Below are 13466 nucleotides of genomic sequence, written 5' to 3'. Positions count from 1 at the left end.
GAAGCCAGTGCTTCTGAGCTCCGGGGAGGCAGAGATAGAGGGGCATTTGTGCTTCCCGGTCTAGTAGGCTGGCTCAGCAAGACAGCGAGAGAAGAGGATGGCAGCACTTTTGGAGGAGTGAAAGTGGATTAGGGTCGAGGCAGCAAGATTCCAAGGATGATCATCGCTACGTGTGCTTTAGCAAAACTCTACTGACTTTAGCTGAGGCCTAGCTAAACACTCCATGGAGCCTAGCTCTGAAGATAAGAAGTCCTGGCAGAGTGTTGCTCTCCTGTCTCAAAAGAAAATGTCTTTCACAGGTATAAGCTCCTCAGGTCTGCCCTGGTCCACCACTGTGTCCAGGGATGAAGGCAGAGCAGGAAGTCCGCTCAAGCAGGAGATGCAGTGTTGTATCCTACAAGGTCACTTTTATTACCAGGCAGTTCTCCAGGGTAATATTCAAATGAGAGGAGAGTGGGAAACAATGTAAATGACTGGTTGAGAAAGAAGGCTTTGAATTAACACTAAGGCTCAATGTAAATCACTTTGCTTGGAGGTCATATAACCCTTTAATTCCTTAGCTCATTCCTCATCAGACTTACTTTAATCATCTACTAAACAAGTCATTGTTTTATGTGGGGAAAGACTCAGAAACATGTAAGGGCAGAGTAATTACCATCTGGCGTACGGGTAGGAGTGCAGAGGAGCTATGGGCCTGACCATGGTGCCAGGAAAGGCTTTTCAGAGGAAGAGCTGTTTGACCTAGAACTTGAAAGATGACTGAAGTTTGCCAGGTGGGAAGGGCCATTTGGGGCAGGGGTAGCACGTAAAAATGTAGAGGATCATATGGTCAATCTAAGGAGCTGAACCAGGGGACAAGGGGAACTAACAGATCTTCAGGCAGGACTATGACACTAGGTTTTGTTTGGGAGTGGGGCCGGTGGCAGGGGGAGGGAGATGTCTGAGAACGGTATGCAGGATGGTTTTGAAGAGGAAACAGACTAAACCCCAGGAGTAAGAAAAAAAAGGAGGGCTTGAATACAACAGAATCGGAAGGATGAGAGAGAAGACACTAAATTCTGATGTAGAATGTAAAGGTGGAAGTGTTGAGTTGGGTTGGAGCATCCATGAAGGAGAAATTGAGGGTGACTCCAAGGGATCTTCGTAAACCATTGGGAGGTCATGTATCTGCTATCAGAATGGAGAAGGTGGAGCAGGTTCCGGTTTGAGGTAGGGATGACGAGTAAGGTTATACGATGGATCTGACAAGGAAATTCAAGAGGAAATTTTAGGCGGGCAGTTGTGAATTTGGAGGAAGTATTGTATAGTAACTGAAAGTACAGGCTTTACAATCAGAGCTGAATTATAATTTCAGCTCTTTCTCTTTTAGACACTGTGATTCTGGGAGAGCTATTTATCTCCTTCGGGTTTGTGTGTGTGTGTGTGTGTGTGTGTGTTTTCATTTTGTCTTTACTGCCAGACAAAATGGAATTATTATTCCACATTTATTACAATTTTGTTTTCATTTGCCTGATAGGTTTTGTTCATTCATTATTTTATGATTTTTTTAACACTTTGTTTTAGGTTTGTTTCTTTTAAACAACATGTTGTTCAGTTGCTCAGTTGTGTCCTCCTCTTTGTGACCCCATGGACTGCAGCACGCCAGGCTTCAACATAACTTGGGCATTTTGGATTTTGGCCTGGTCTAAAAGTCTCGATCTTAACTAGTAAGCTTAGTTTTAGTCCTCTTAAACTTTCTTTCTTTCCCCTTGCTGTGGTAGGGGTAGGGTTGGTGGAGTGGAGGTGTGGGGGTTACAGGTACAGAGTCCCTACTGGGTACCGGCACTGCGCTGAACACTTTGTATGTTACCGTGGGCAGCTCTGGCAGGAAGAAGGTTGGAGGAGACAGGACCACAGAAGTCCCTCTGCAACAGGGGAGTGGCAGGAGGGGGTGGACTCGGTTCCTGTGAAGCCAGAGCTGCTTCTCCATCCAGTACCCTTTGGCTTCAAACTCCTTTCAGTACGGGAGTCACTGCCGCTTTAGTACAGGAGTCCAGTTTCTAAATAGAGCCCAGGCTGACGGTGGGTTTCCCCTTCGTGGGGCAATAACCTAATGTTACAGTGTCTTGGTGGCAGCAGCCCAGGGATGGGACTGGACTGTTCACGTCCAGGGGCCACAGTGGGTTTTCGTTTCATTTTTATATTACGATCTCAGAGTCCAGGAGAAAATGCTCAGGTCACAAGAGCAAAGGTTAATGATATTCATCACAGGTCCTTTTTGGACATGTTATTCTTTCATAGAGCTCTGTGAAATTAGTGATTGTTAATGATTTAAATACTGAATGAGTTGTTATACAGTCTCTTCATACCGCCATGGCAGACTACCATCGAGTGCATGGCTTAAACAACAAATTGTTTTTTCTTAACAATTCTGGAGGCTGGCAAGTTTACGATCAAGGCTCTGGTAGGCTTCTGTTCCTGAGGAGAGCGCTCTTCCTGGCTCCTGGATGACTGCTTTGTTCTCACCTGGGCTTTCTTCTGAGCATGAAAAGAGAGGGAGAGAGAGCTCCCTGGTATCTCTTTCCATAAGGGAGTAATCATTTGAAAAGACCCTGATGCTGGGAAAGATTGAAGGCGGGAGGAGAAGGGGACGACAGAGGATGAGATGGCTGGATGGCATCACCAACTGGATGGACATGAGTTTGAGTAAACTCCGGGAGTTGGTGATGGGTAGGGAGGCCTGGCGTGCGGCAGTCCATGGGGTCACAAAGAGTCGGACACGACTGAGCAACTGAACTGAATCCTATTGGATTAGGTCCCTACCCTTATGATCTCACATAATCATGATCATCTCCTGAAGGCCCTAGCTCCAGATGCAGTCACTTTGGGCTGTAGGGATTCAGTGTACAAATTGCTGGAAGAGGAGACACAATTCAGTCCATAGCAAGTGTTGATTTCTTTTTCTTATGCTCAGAAGTCTTATTTCTTAATGAGAAAATACAAAACTTTGTTATTATATATCATCCACAGGGAATATTTTAGGTAACTCAACCTCTTAGGGTAAGTTAACTTTCAATTCTTATTAAAATATTGAAATCTTTTATGCATTATCCTTCTGTTTAAAGGGTCACAGGATCTGTACTTGGTCATAATCCTGGTGCTCACCACCATTCTCTGCAATAATATGAAATCATTGTTTGCTATTTCACCATTATTTGCCTGTTTTCTGTATGACTGTGTAAAGATGACAATTATTTAAGAAGGCACTGCGATAGGATCTCCACTTCCTGGTAGAAAATAGAAGGGGAAGTTAAGAGTTTGCTGAAGAAATGCTCTTCATTTAGAAGATTATTTGGGATAAAACTAATTGTTATTGTCGTAATATCTAGCTCTGTTTTGATTGATAGCACAAGCTTAAGAGCTACCTTGAATTTTCTGAATTGAAATTATGGTGACAAATTTGACAGTAATGGCTAATATTTACTGAATGCTTACCAAGTGCCAAGAACTATTCTGTGTTAGGTGTAATGCTTTTTTTAATCCTCACAGTAAACACTATGAGAAGGTCCCATATTTAGCCACAATTCACCCTGACAGAAGTGAGGAGTAAGGAAGTTAAATAATTTGTCTAAGACCACACAGTTAGGGGTAAAAGTACAATTGTTCTCAATGAATCAGGAAGTAATTATTAAGGCCCTTGCTTATATACAAGTTGTGAAAAACACTATATGTGTATGTGCACTCAGTCAGGTCTGACTCTTTGTGACCCCATGGACTGTAACTCACCAGGTTCCTCTGTCCATGGAATTTTCCAGGCAAGAATACTGGAGTGGGTTGCCATTTCCTTTTCCAGGGGGTCTTCCAGACCCAGGGATTGAACCTGTGTCTCTTTCATCTCCTGCATTGGTAGGCAGGTTCTTTACTAGCTGAGCCACTGAGGAAGCCCTGAAAAATACTGTAGTGAGTGGGGGGAAAGGGGAGGGAAATAGTCACTTGCTACACGGAAATCAGAATATAAGAAATGCTTAAGTTTGTGGTAGATGTCATAAGACCTGCATTGAGCCCTGAAGAGATGAAATTTCTGGAGAAGTTAAGAGCAGTGGTCCTCCATGTATGCCATCATGGATCACTTGGGACCAAAATAACCTAGGAGGTTTGTTTAAAATGCAGATTACTAGGCCTCATCCTGGGAGCAGTAAAAATAATTGAGGATTATAACCCAGCAATCTGTGCATTTATGAGACTACAGGCTTCAGCAACATGTGAACCGTGAACTTCCAGATGTTCAAGCTGGTTTTAGAAAAGGCTTTTAGAACCAGAGATCAAATTGCCAACATCCGCTGGATCATCAAAAAAGCAAGAGAGTTCCAGAAAAACATCTATTTCTGCTTTATTGACTATGCCAAAGCCTTTGACTGTGTGGATCACAATAAACTGTGGAAAATTCTTAAAAAGATGGGAATACCAGACCACCTGACCTGCTTCTTGAGAAACCTGTATGCAGGTCAGGAAGCAACAGTTAGAACTGGACATGGAAAAACAGACTGGTTTCAAATCGGGGAAAGGAGTACGTCAAGGCTGTATATTGTCACCCTGCTTATTTAACTTATATGCAGAGTACATCATGAGAAACTCTGGGCTGGAGGAAGCACAAGCTGGAATCAAGATTGCAGGGGAAATATCACTAACCTCAGATATGCAGATGACACCACCCTTATGGCAGAAAGTGAAGAAGAACTAAAGAGCCTCTTGATGAAAGTGAAAGAGGACAGTGAAAAAGTTGGCTTAAAGCTCAACATTCAGAAAACTAAGATCATGGCATCTGGTCCCATCACTTCATGGGAAATAGATGGGGAAACAGTGTCAGACTTTATTTTTCTGGGCTCCAGAATCACTGCAGATGGTGATTGAAGCCATGAAATTAAGAGACGCTTACTCCTTGGAAGGAAAGTTATGACTAACCTAGACAGCACATTAAAAAGCAGAGACATTACTTTGCGAACAAAGGTCTATCTAGTCAAGGCTATGGTTTTTCCAGTGGTCATGTAAGGATGTGAGAGTTGGACTATAAAGAAAGCTGAGCGCCAAAAAATTGATGCTTTTGAACTGTGGTGTTGAAGAAGACTCTTGAGAGTCACTTGGACTGCAAGGAGATCCAACCAGTCCATCCTAAAGGAAATCAGTCCTGGGTATTCATTGGAAGGACTGATGTTGAAGCTGAAACTCCAATACTTCGGCCACCTGATGCGGAGAGCTGACTCATTTGAAAAGACCCTGTTGCTGGGAAAGATTGAGGACAGGAGGAGAAGGGGACAACAGAGGATGAGATGGTTGGATGGCATGACTGACTCAATGGACATGGGTTTGGGTGGACTCTGGGAGTTGGTGATGGACAGGGAGGCCTGGCGTGCTGCGATTCATGGGGTTGCAAAGAGTCAGACACGACTGAGCACCTGAACTAAACTGCCTTATAGGATGACTGGATTGAAACAAGGATAGCAACTTTCCCAACAACCACAACCTTGGGAGCAAAGAGATGGGGGAGGTATGGTTTGTTTGAGAGGTGCAATAAGGCAAAAGGTCTCTAGGGAGAATGAGGGGCCAGGTTTAGGTAGGACTTGTTTCACTTAGCATAGTATTCTCTAGGTTCATATGTGTTGTCACAATAACATGATTTCATTATTTTTTATGGCTGAGTGATATCCCATGGCCTGTGTTTGCTACATCTTCTTTATCCATTCATCTATTGATACAGACACTTACATAGCTTCCATGACTTGGTTATTGTGAATAATGCTGTCCATGTTACTTTTAACATATGTTTTCAGAGTATTTTTTTATTTATTCAATCACTCAGTAAATATTTATTGAGTGTGTGTGCTCAGTCGTGTTTGACTCTTTGCAACCCTATGAACTGTATTCTGCCAGGTTCCTCTGTCCATGGAATTCTCCAGGCAATACTGGAGTGGGTAGCAATTCCCTCATACTACGTGCTTTTGCTCAGAGTAAATTTTTATCTTGAGCCTGAGAATTTCTTTAAAACCATGAGATTTGAACATTGGAAGGAAGGAACCTTAAAGATCAATTTCTTCATGTTTCAAGCCAGAGAAAACTGAAATCCAAATGAAATTGTCCAGGTCTCACCATGTGTTAACAGCAGAGCTGCTGGGGAAACCCAGGTCTCTGTGTACAACCCTGAGTGATGTCAGAGAACAAGCTCACCTTGGGTTTGTCCTCACCTTTTTCCTCCCATGAAAGTCAAGTCAGTTCACATCCCTTTCAGTGGTTTTGTCTCCTGAAGTGACTAGCTCTGGAAAGATTTAATGGTAGCAGGAATACAGAATCTCTCATATTAAATATCTAGAGGAAGCTAAATGTTCTGAATTTCATTGTTTTTCTCTTAAAAAGTAACAGTTTAATTTATATACCATGTAGTTTCTATACTTTGTTTGGATACTTTTGCCTACAGCATTAATAACTCACATTAAAAATGTGTTTATTGGTGGGAATGCAAGCTAGTACAGCCACTATGGAGAACAGTGTGGAGATTCCTTAAAAAACTGGAAATAGAACTGCCATATGACCCAGCAATCCCACTCCTAGGCATACACACCGAGGAAACCAGAACTGAGAGAGACACATGTATCCCAATGTTCATCACAGCACTGTTTAGAATAGCCAGGACATGGAAGCAACCTAGATGCCCATCAGCAGACGAATGGATAAGGAAGCTGTGGTACATATACACCATGGAATATTACTCAGCCGTTAAAAAGAATTCATTTGAATCAGTTCTAATGAGATGGATGAAACGAGCCCATTATACAGAGTGAAGTAAGCCAGAAAGATAAACACCAATACAGTATACTAACACATATATATGGAATTTAGAAAGATGGTAACGATAACCCTATATGTAAGACAGAAAAAGAGACACAGATGTATAGAACAGACTTTTGGACTCTATGGGAGAAGGCAAGGGTGGGATGATCTGAGAGAACAGCGTCGAAACATGTATATTATCAAGGGTGAAACAGATCACCAGCCCAGGTTGGATACATGAGACAAGTGCTCGGGGCTGGTGCACTGGGAAGACCCTGAGGGATGGGATGGAGAGGGAGGTGGGAGGGGGGTTCAGGATGGAGAACACATGTAAATCCATGGCTGATTCATGTCAATGTATGGCAAAAACCACTACAATATTGTAAAGTAACTAGCCTCCAACTAATAAAAATAAATGAAAAATAAATAATAAAAATGTGTTTAGCTATCATGGCTGAAGGAAGCATCATATTAAAAAAAAAAAGTTTTGTGCCCGGAAATGAGGAAAGTACATGTATATGTAAAGAGAGGAAGCATTCCATCATTAAATAATATTTTTTTAAGGTCATATAGATTTTATTTTTTTTCAAATGGTAAACTTTTTATTTTGCATTGAGGTATAGCCTCGCCAGTTAACAACGTTGTGGTAGTTTCAGGGGAACAGCAAAGGGACTCAGCCATATATACACATGTATCTATTCTGCCCCAAACCCCTCTTCCATCCAGGCTGGCACATAACATTGAGAAGAGTTCCACGTGCTATACAATAGGTCCTTGTTGGTTATCCATTTTGAATATAGTAATGTGTACAAGACCTTCCCAAACTCCCTAACTCTCCCTTCCTCCTGGCAACAATAAGTTCGTTTTCTAAGTCTGTGAGTCTTTGTTTTGTAAGCTCATTCGTATCATTTCTTTTTAGATTCCACATCGAAGGGATGTTATATGATACTTCTCCTCCTCTGTCTGACTCACTTCACTCAGTATGACACTCCCTAGGTCCATCCATTAAACAATATTTTTTGAGCTGTTTATTTTTACTCCATGATGATAATGTGTTGCCTAAATAGATTAGGAGCAATTCAGAGACAAGGTCGGCTGCTCGTTTGATCCCTCATGTCCTTTGGCTGACCCAGTGCAATATGCCCCTGAGGTGTATCTTTCATCAACTATCAATCTTTGGAATTTTCTCCCAAATCTTTTTTTTAATTAATTTTTATTGGTGTGTATGCTAAGTCACTTCAGTCGTGTGGACAGTAGCCTGCCAGGCTCCTCTGTCCATGGAATTCTCCAGGCAAGAATACTAGAGGGGGTTATCATGCCATCCTCCCTGGGATCTTCCCGACCCAGGGACTAAATCCACGTCTCTTATGTTTCCTGCATTGGCAGGTGGTTTGTTTTTTTTTTTTTTACTTATAGTGCCACCTGGGATTGGAATATAGTTGATATACAATGTTGTTTTCGTTTCTGCTGTATAGTAAAGTCAGTCAATTTTACATATACACATAACCACTCTCCCAAATCCTTTTAACATTTGCAGAACCAATGCTGTGTTGAGAGGAAGCCACAGGCTTTCAATCTGAAGGATATCACATATTTTAATGAGAGAGAGACAGATGGTGCTGCTGGGTTTGAGAGTATCATATCGCTCTCAGCTTTGAGGCTAGAGTATGCGACGCATGCCTTCTTCTGCAGTAATAATGTACCAAACTGGAGGGCTGTTCCATTTCCCAAAGAACAGAATTAAGTGCATCTTCTTCCGCTTCATTGTTTGCATATTAAATTATGCTCAAAATCAACAGTCGTATTTTTTTTTTCTGAAAATTTGAGGAAAGCACAGGCCATGGTTGGTTAATAAAAACCAAAGACCCCATCCATGTTTGTTAAATGTGGGCCACTTCTGCAGCCCCAACTGTTAAGGTTTTAAACCTGCCTGAGTCTGGTTTCCCTTGTTTTTCCTCCTGAAGCTGCAAGAGAAATCGTCTGGCTAGAGAGAGAAGAGCGGGCCAGGCAGCACTACGAGAAGCACCTGGAGGAGCGGAAGAAGAAGCTCGAAGAGCAGAGGCTGAAGGAGGAGCGGAGGCGGGCTGCCGTGGAGGAGAAGCGGCGGCAGAGGCTGGAGGAGGACAAGGTCAGATGCTGCCCTCGGGACACGTGGGCGGCGCGTCTGTCTCAGAAACACAGCGCGTTAACTGGGAAGCTTCCCGCTGAGGTGCCGGGATGCACAGCTCGAATGTCTGTGGCAGCAGATTTGCCAGCAGTCATAGTTTCTAGGGGCTTTCCTGGTGGCTCAGACAGTCAAGAATCCACCTGCAATGCAGGAGACGTGGGTTCGATCCCTGGGTCAGGAAGATCCGCTGGAGAAGGGAACGGCTACCCACTCCAGTATTCTGGCCTGGAAAATTCCATGGACAGAGGAGCCTGGCAGGCTACAGTCCATGGGGTCACAGAGTCAGACACGGCTGAGCAATTTTCACTTGCATAGTTTCTAGGGAGGTTGTGGTGTGGAAATCAGGTTGAGAATGATGTGATTGTCATTGTTTCCACAGGACCTTTAAAAGCTCATTTCTCTGGTCTGGACCTGTAACTTGTTTATGTTTACTTCATGCATGCTGAAGTGTTAATCCCAGCAACTGGGCTTCTGTAGGGCTTTACCATTTATAAATGTTTTCGCATCGATTATCTCATTTAACTCTTACTCAGCCTTTGAGTGTTAACCACTTTCTGTGGAAATGAAGATTTAGATGCAGAATAGCTAAGTTACACAAAGTCATACAGTCCATTAAATTGCGGGGTCGGGATTACCCATATCCTCAGATTCTAGATTCTGTTTTTAAATACAGTACCACATGTGTTACATCTGCTTAAACTAAGAACTGCGCTATGGGCTTATGTTAGCTGATGGAAAAGCATCACACTCCCAGTAGTGTGCTAAGATACTTCAGTCATGTCTAACTCTTTGTGACCCTATAGACTGTAGCCCACCAGGCTCCACTGTCTATGGGATTCTCCAGGCAAGAATATGGAGTGGGTTGCCATGCCCTCCTCCAGCGGATCTTCCCAACCCAGGGATGGAACCTGCGTCTCACGACTCCTGCATTGGTAGGCAGGTTCTTTACGGCTAGCGCCACCTGGGAAGTCAGTGGTAACAGTAATAGTCCTTTTTTTAAGTACCCGCTGTATGCCAAGGGCTTTGTCAGCTGGAACCTAATAATTTCAGTAACCAGCCACCCACCCCCATGTTGATAGAACTACTCTTACCTTAAAGTGTAGAGGTTAGGAATCTTCTGAGTATTGGGACTATTAAGGTTGAAATTTAAAGTAGTACCTCTCCCTTCACTCTGCCTTAAGTTGAAGAATCCTCCAACAACCAGGTAGAATCTAGTCACCAACTCCGCTGTTCCATTTAAAGGAGCGTCATGAAGCCGTCGTGCGACGTACAATGGAGAGGAGCCAGAAGCCGAAACAGAAACAAAACCGGTGGTCATGGGGAGGTGCTCTCCACGGGAGCCCAAACATCCACAGCACAGGTAAGTGGAGAAGCCGCTTTCCAAAATTACTATTTTTTTAATCACAGTTAAAGTCACAGTTACTTTTTTATTCTGTGTTTGTAAAAAGACCTGCATAAATAATTAAGCTACAATGAAATGATGCTTCTACTGTTTGAGGATAAGAGGGTGATGAAGGTAAGAAGATAAGGTTCTCTCCCTCCACACAGGCTGCTTTTCTCATTTGTTACAAAGTTCTTTAAAGAAACAGAAATCTGTACAATTTTTCCCAGCAACTATTTTCAGTTCTACATTATTTTGGTAATTTATTTGCCTAGGGGTTTCAAGATTCTGGAATGGGTTAACCAGTTTTGCCTTTTTCTCTGCGAGAATCCTAGCAACCATTGCCGATCAGGATCAATCCTATGAGCTTATGTATTCTGATCCTAAAGTATATGCAACACAAAGGCTTTGTAAGAGGAAGTGCAGATTTCTGAAGCTAGAAATAGCAGTGAATGTCCAAGCACTTCCTTGTTCTTAAATTGACTTAAAAATCCTACTGAAATTTGGACTTAGTGAAAGGCTTTATTTTTGTACTGTAAATTCAATGCACCTTGAATTTTATCTAGAGTGTCAGTTTCATATGTGTGAGTCTAAAAGCTTTTTTTTTTTTAATTTACTTTGGAAAATCATTGTCTTACATTCTGTCCCCAGGTGGTTTTGTTGAATCATCATTCACCTTTCTCGATTTAGCAGGCCTGGACCACCACTTCACAGCTTTTGGTGGTACTAAACCTGGTACAGACCTCCTTGTGATTCGCTGATTGCCTGACCTGTAGCTAGTACCCCAGACGAGGGCCAGTTCATCAGTAACTGAACCATTGCCACCGTAGTCATAATGCATGCTTGATATCCCACTGCATAGACCTAGATCTGGACATGGCACAGTGTCTGGCAAGTGTTGACAATATAACTCGGGTGACTTAAAGGTACTGAAATAAAGTAATTCCCTGTGATCTGCTTACTTTTTCTTTAAATGATCATTTTGGATAAAACCTTAAAGAAAGTGTTTTTTCACTGATAAATCACCTGAGGTCAAAGTGCATCCAGTTTGGCTTCATTTCACCCTGCCTCCATCAATACAGCTATTGTCAACTTTGTTTTCATATAAATAACTATGGATTTTTGTTTGTTTTCTCTATTCCCTTTCATTGCTGACATTCAGTGTATCTTCTATAGCCTCATCATTTACAAAATCTAAAAGCATATTGCCACAACTTTCTTTCCTATGCAGTGAACCAAATTTGAAAGCATGTTTTTTCCCCCTTGGCTCTTCATGACCCAGTTGTATTTGCAGTGGGGCACATCAAATCTGCGGTCATAAGGATCATTTACATGTGATATTTCATTCTAGGTATAATTTTGCATATTTGTTCCATACAAAAAAAGCCATCACGGTATGTGCTTTTATAACATTACTTATTTTTCTTTCATTTGCCTTCATGTTTTACATGTGCGTGTTAAACAGGTAAACCTGTGCAAACTTTCAAGTTTTTTTTTTTTTTTTTTTTTTTTTTAGCTGCAGTGTGTGACATGCAGGATCTTAGTTCCCCCTGCAGTGGAGGCTGGGAGCCTTAATCACTGGGCTCCCAGGGAATTCCCTCCAACATTTTTGAGGGGATATCAAGTTACTTAGCTTTACTTCTTGTTTCCATGCTTAGAGTTCAATATATGGCCTCTGTTATTGCCACTCAGAGTTGTATTTGTGAGCTTTTGGATAAATCATTTTTTATTAGGGCTGTGAATTAGAGAAAATTCCTGCTATAATAGAACAGAGAAGTTTGAAAATAATGAGAATTTACCAAAATTCTCAATGGTCAGAATAATTTGCCAAGATCTCAAGAACAGTAACCAAGTCTTGCTCATTTTGCCTACTCCTTACTTCACAACAGTGCTAACTTGTGGTAAACACAACAAACAAATCCTGGAAATTAACTTTAATCTAGATCAAATCAGTGTGTTTTCTGACTGTTCCCACATCAGCTAGCCCTGCTTTTAAAGACAATACTTTTTAATCCAGTTCTTCATAAATCCTTTTGTGAATTTGTGTTTTGTTCAGAGAGGGAAAAAAAAGATTAAAGAGTCTTATTTGTTAAGTAATATAATAAATACATATTTTATCTCCATAAATTTAATTATGTGTGATAGGCCTGCATGTAGACACAATTTCCTCCCAACTGAAGCTGAACATATAAAACAATATCAGAAAATGTATTGCTATGAAATGTCCTGAAAATAACTTTCCTTATCCTTCTTTGTGTCCTTAAACCTCACATTTTGTCATTGTTTCTTTAGACATTTTACCCCAAGTCTTTTCTTTGTTAGGATTCCCCTAAGAGCCCATCCATTAAGTGTGAATTTGAGTCACAGAAATGATGTTTGGTTTTTTTCCTTTGATGATTAAATCACTTCATATAAATCAATGATACTTCAATAAATTAGAAAAATTTTTAATTGTTTCAACTGTAAAGATGAGTCCCTGTAGAAGATAGGAATATCTGATGTTGGTGGAAGACTTACTTATCCCCTGTACACTGTGAGTAATGGCCAGAAGTGGTTATTCTGTGGGAGAAAGTTTAATATATTTACTCCCAGGGTTAGTTTAGACAGGTGGGAACAGGGTTTGAAGGCCTCTTCCATAAGGAATATTTTGGTTTGTGTTCCGTTTTAGAAGAAGCTAACCATAGAAAATAAAACAAAATACATCAAGAGTCCTTGAACTTTGGCTAATATAGGTCAGAACAACTCCTTGCATCCTAAATAAATAAATAATGAGGTGTTTTAGACTTCCATTATATGTAGTTGTATTCAGGGAACATGACGTACACTAGTGAGTGTAGTTACAGCTTGGTTCCACTGTTCAGAGAGCAAACCATCAGAGTTGATTTTTCCCTTTTATACAGATATTATTTCTCTTCTAACTTGAACTTGAAGAATTACTCTAAAATTATCCAACAGCAATAAGAATGTTATTAATAAACTTAATTCTGATTGTCTTTGCATGGCTGCCAGTTTTGTTAGGTAAGTTTGTGGGCTGATTCATAATGCGTCTGTAAACCACCCTCATCTCTGTGATCTAGGCACACAGAGGTGGTCCTTAGTAGATTTTAAAAAAAGAAA

General features: G+C 41.4%; 1 protein-coding gene across 4 annotated transcripts in view; it reads left to right on the top strand.

The window, feature by feature from the left end:
- MAP7 (microtubule associated protein 7) overlaps positions 1 to 13466 on the top strand; it is a 175755-nt gene that overhangs the window by 129931 nt on the left and 32358 nt on the right. For all 4 annotated transcript variants that reach the window (XM_061129979.1, XM_061129977.1, XM_061129975.1 and 1 more), the window contains exons 4-5: positions 8766 to 8929; positions 10211 to 10328. In XM_061129979.1, the coding sequence (XP_060985962.1) occupies positions 8766 to 8929; positions 10211 to 10328 (282 nt within the window). The remainder of the gene's footprint in view (positions 1 to 8765; positions 8930 to 10210; positions 10329 to 13466) is intronic.

This window comes from Dama dama, chromosome 26 (genome assembly GCF_033118175.1).
Source record: "Dama dama isolate Ldn47 chromosome 26, ASM3311817v1, whole genome shotgun sequence".
Classification (NCBI taxonomy): Eukaryota; Metazoa; Chordata; class Mammalia; order Artiodactyla; family Cervidae; genus Dama; species Dama dama.
This window is presented reverse-complemented; position numbering and strand designations above follow the sequence as displayed.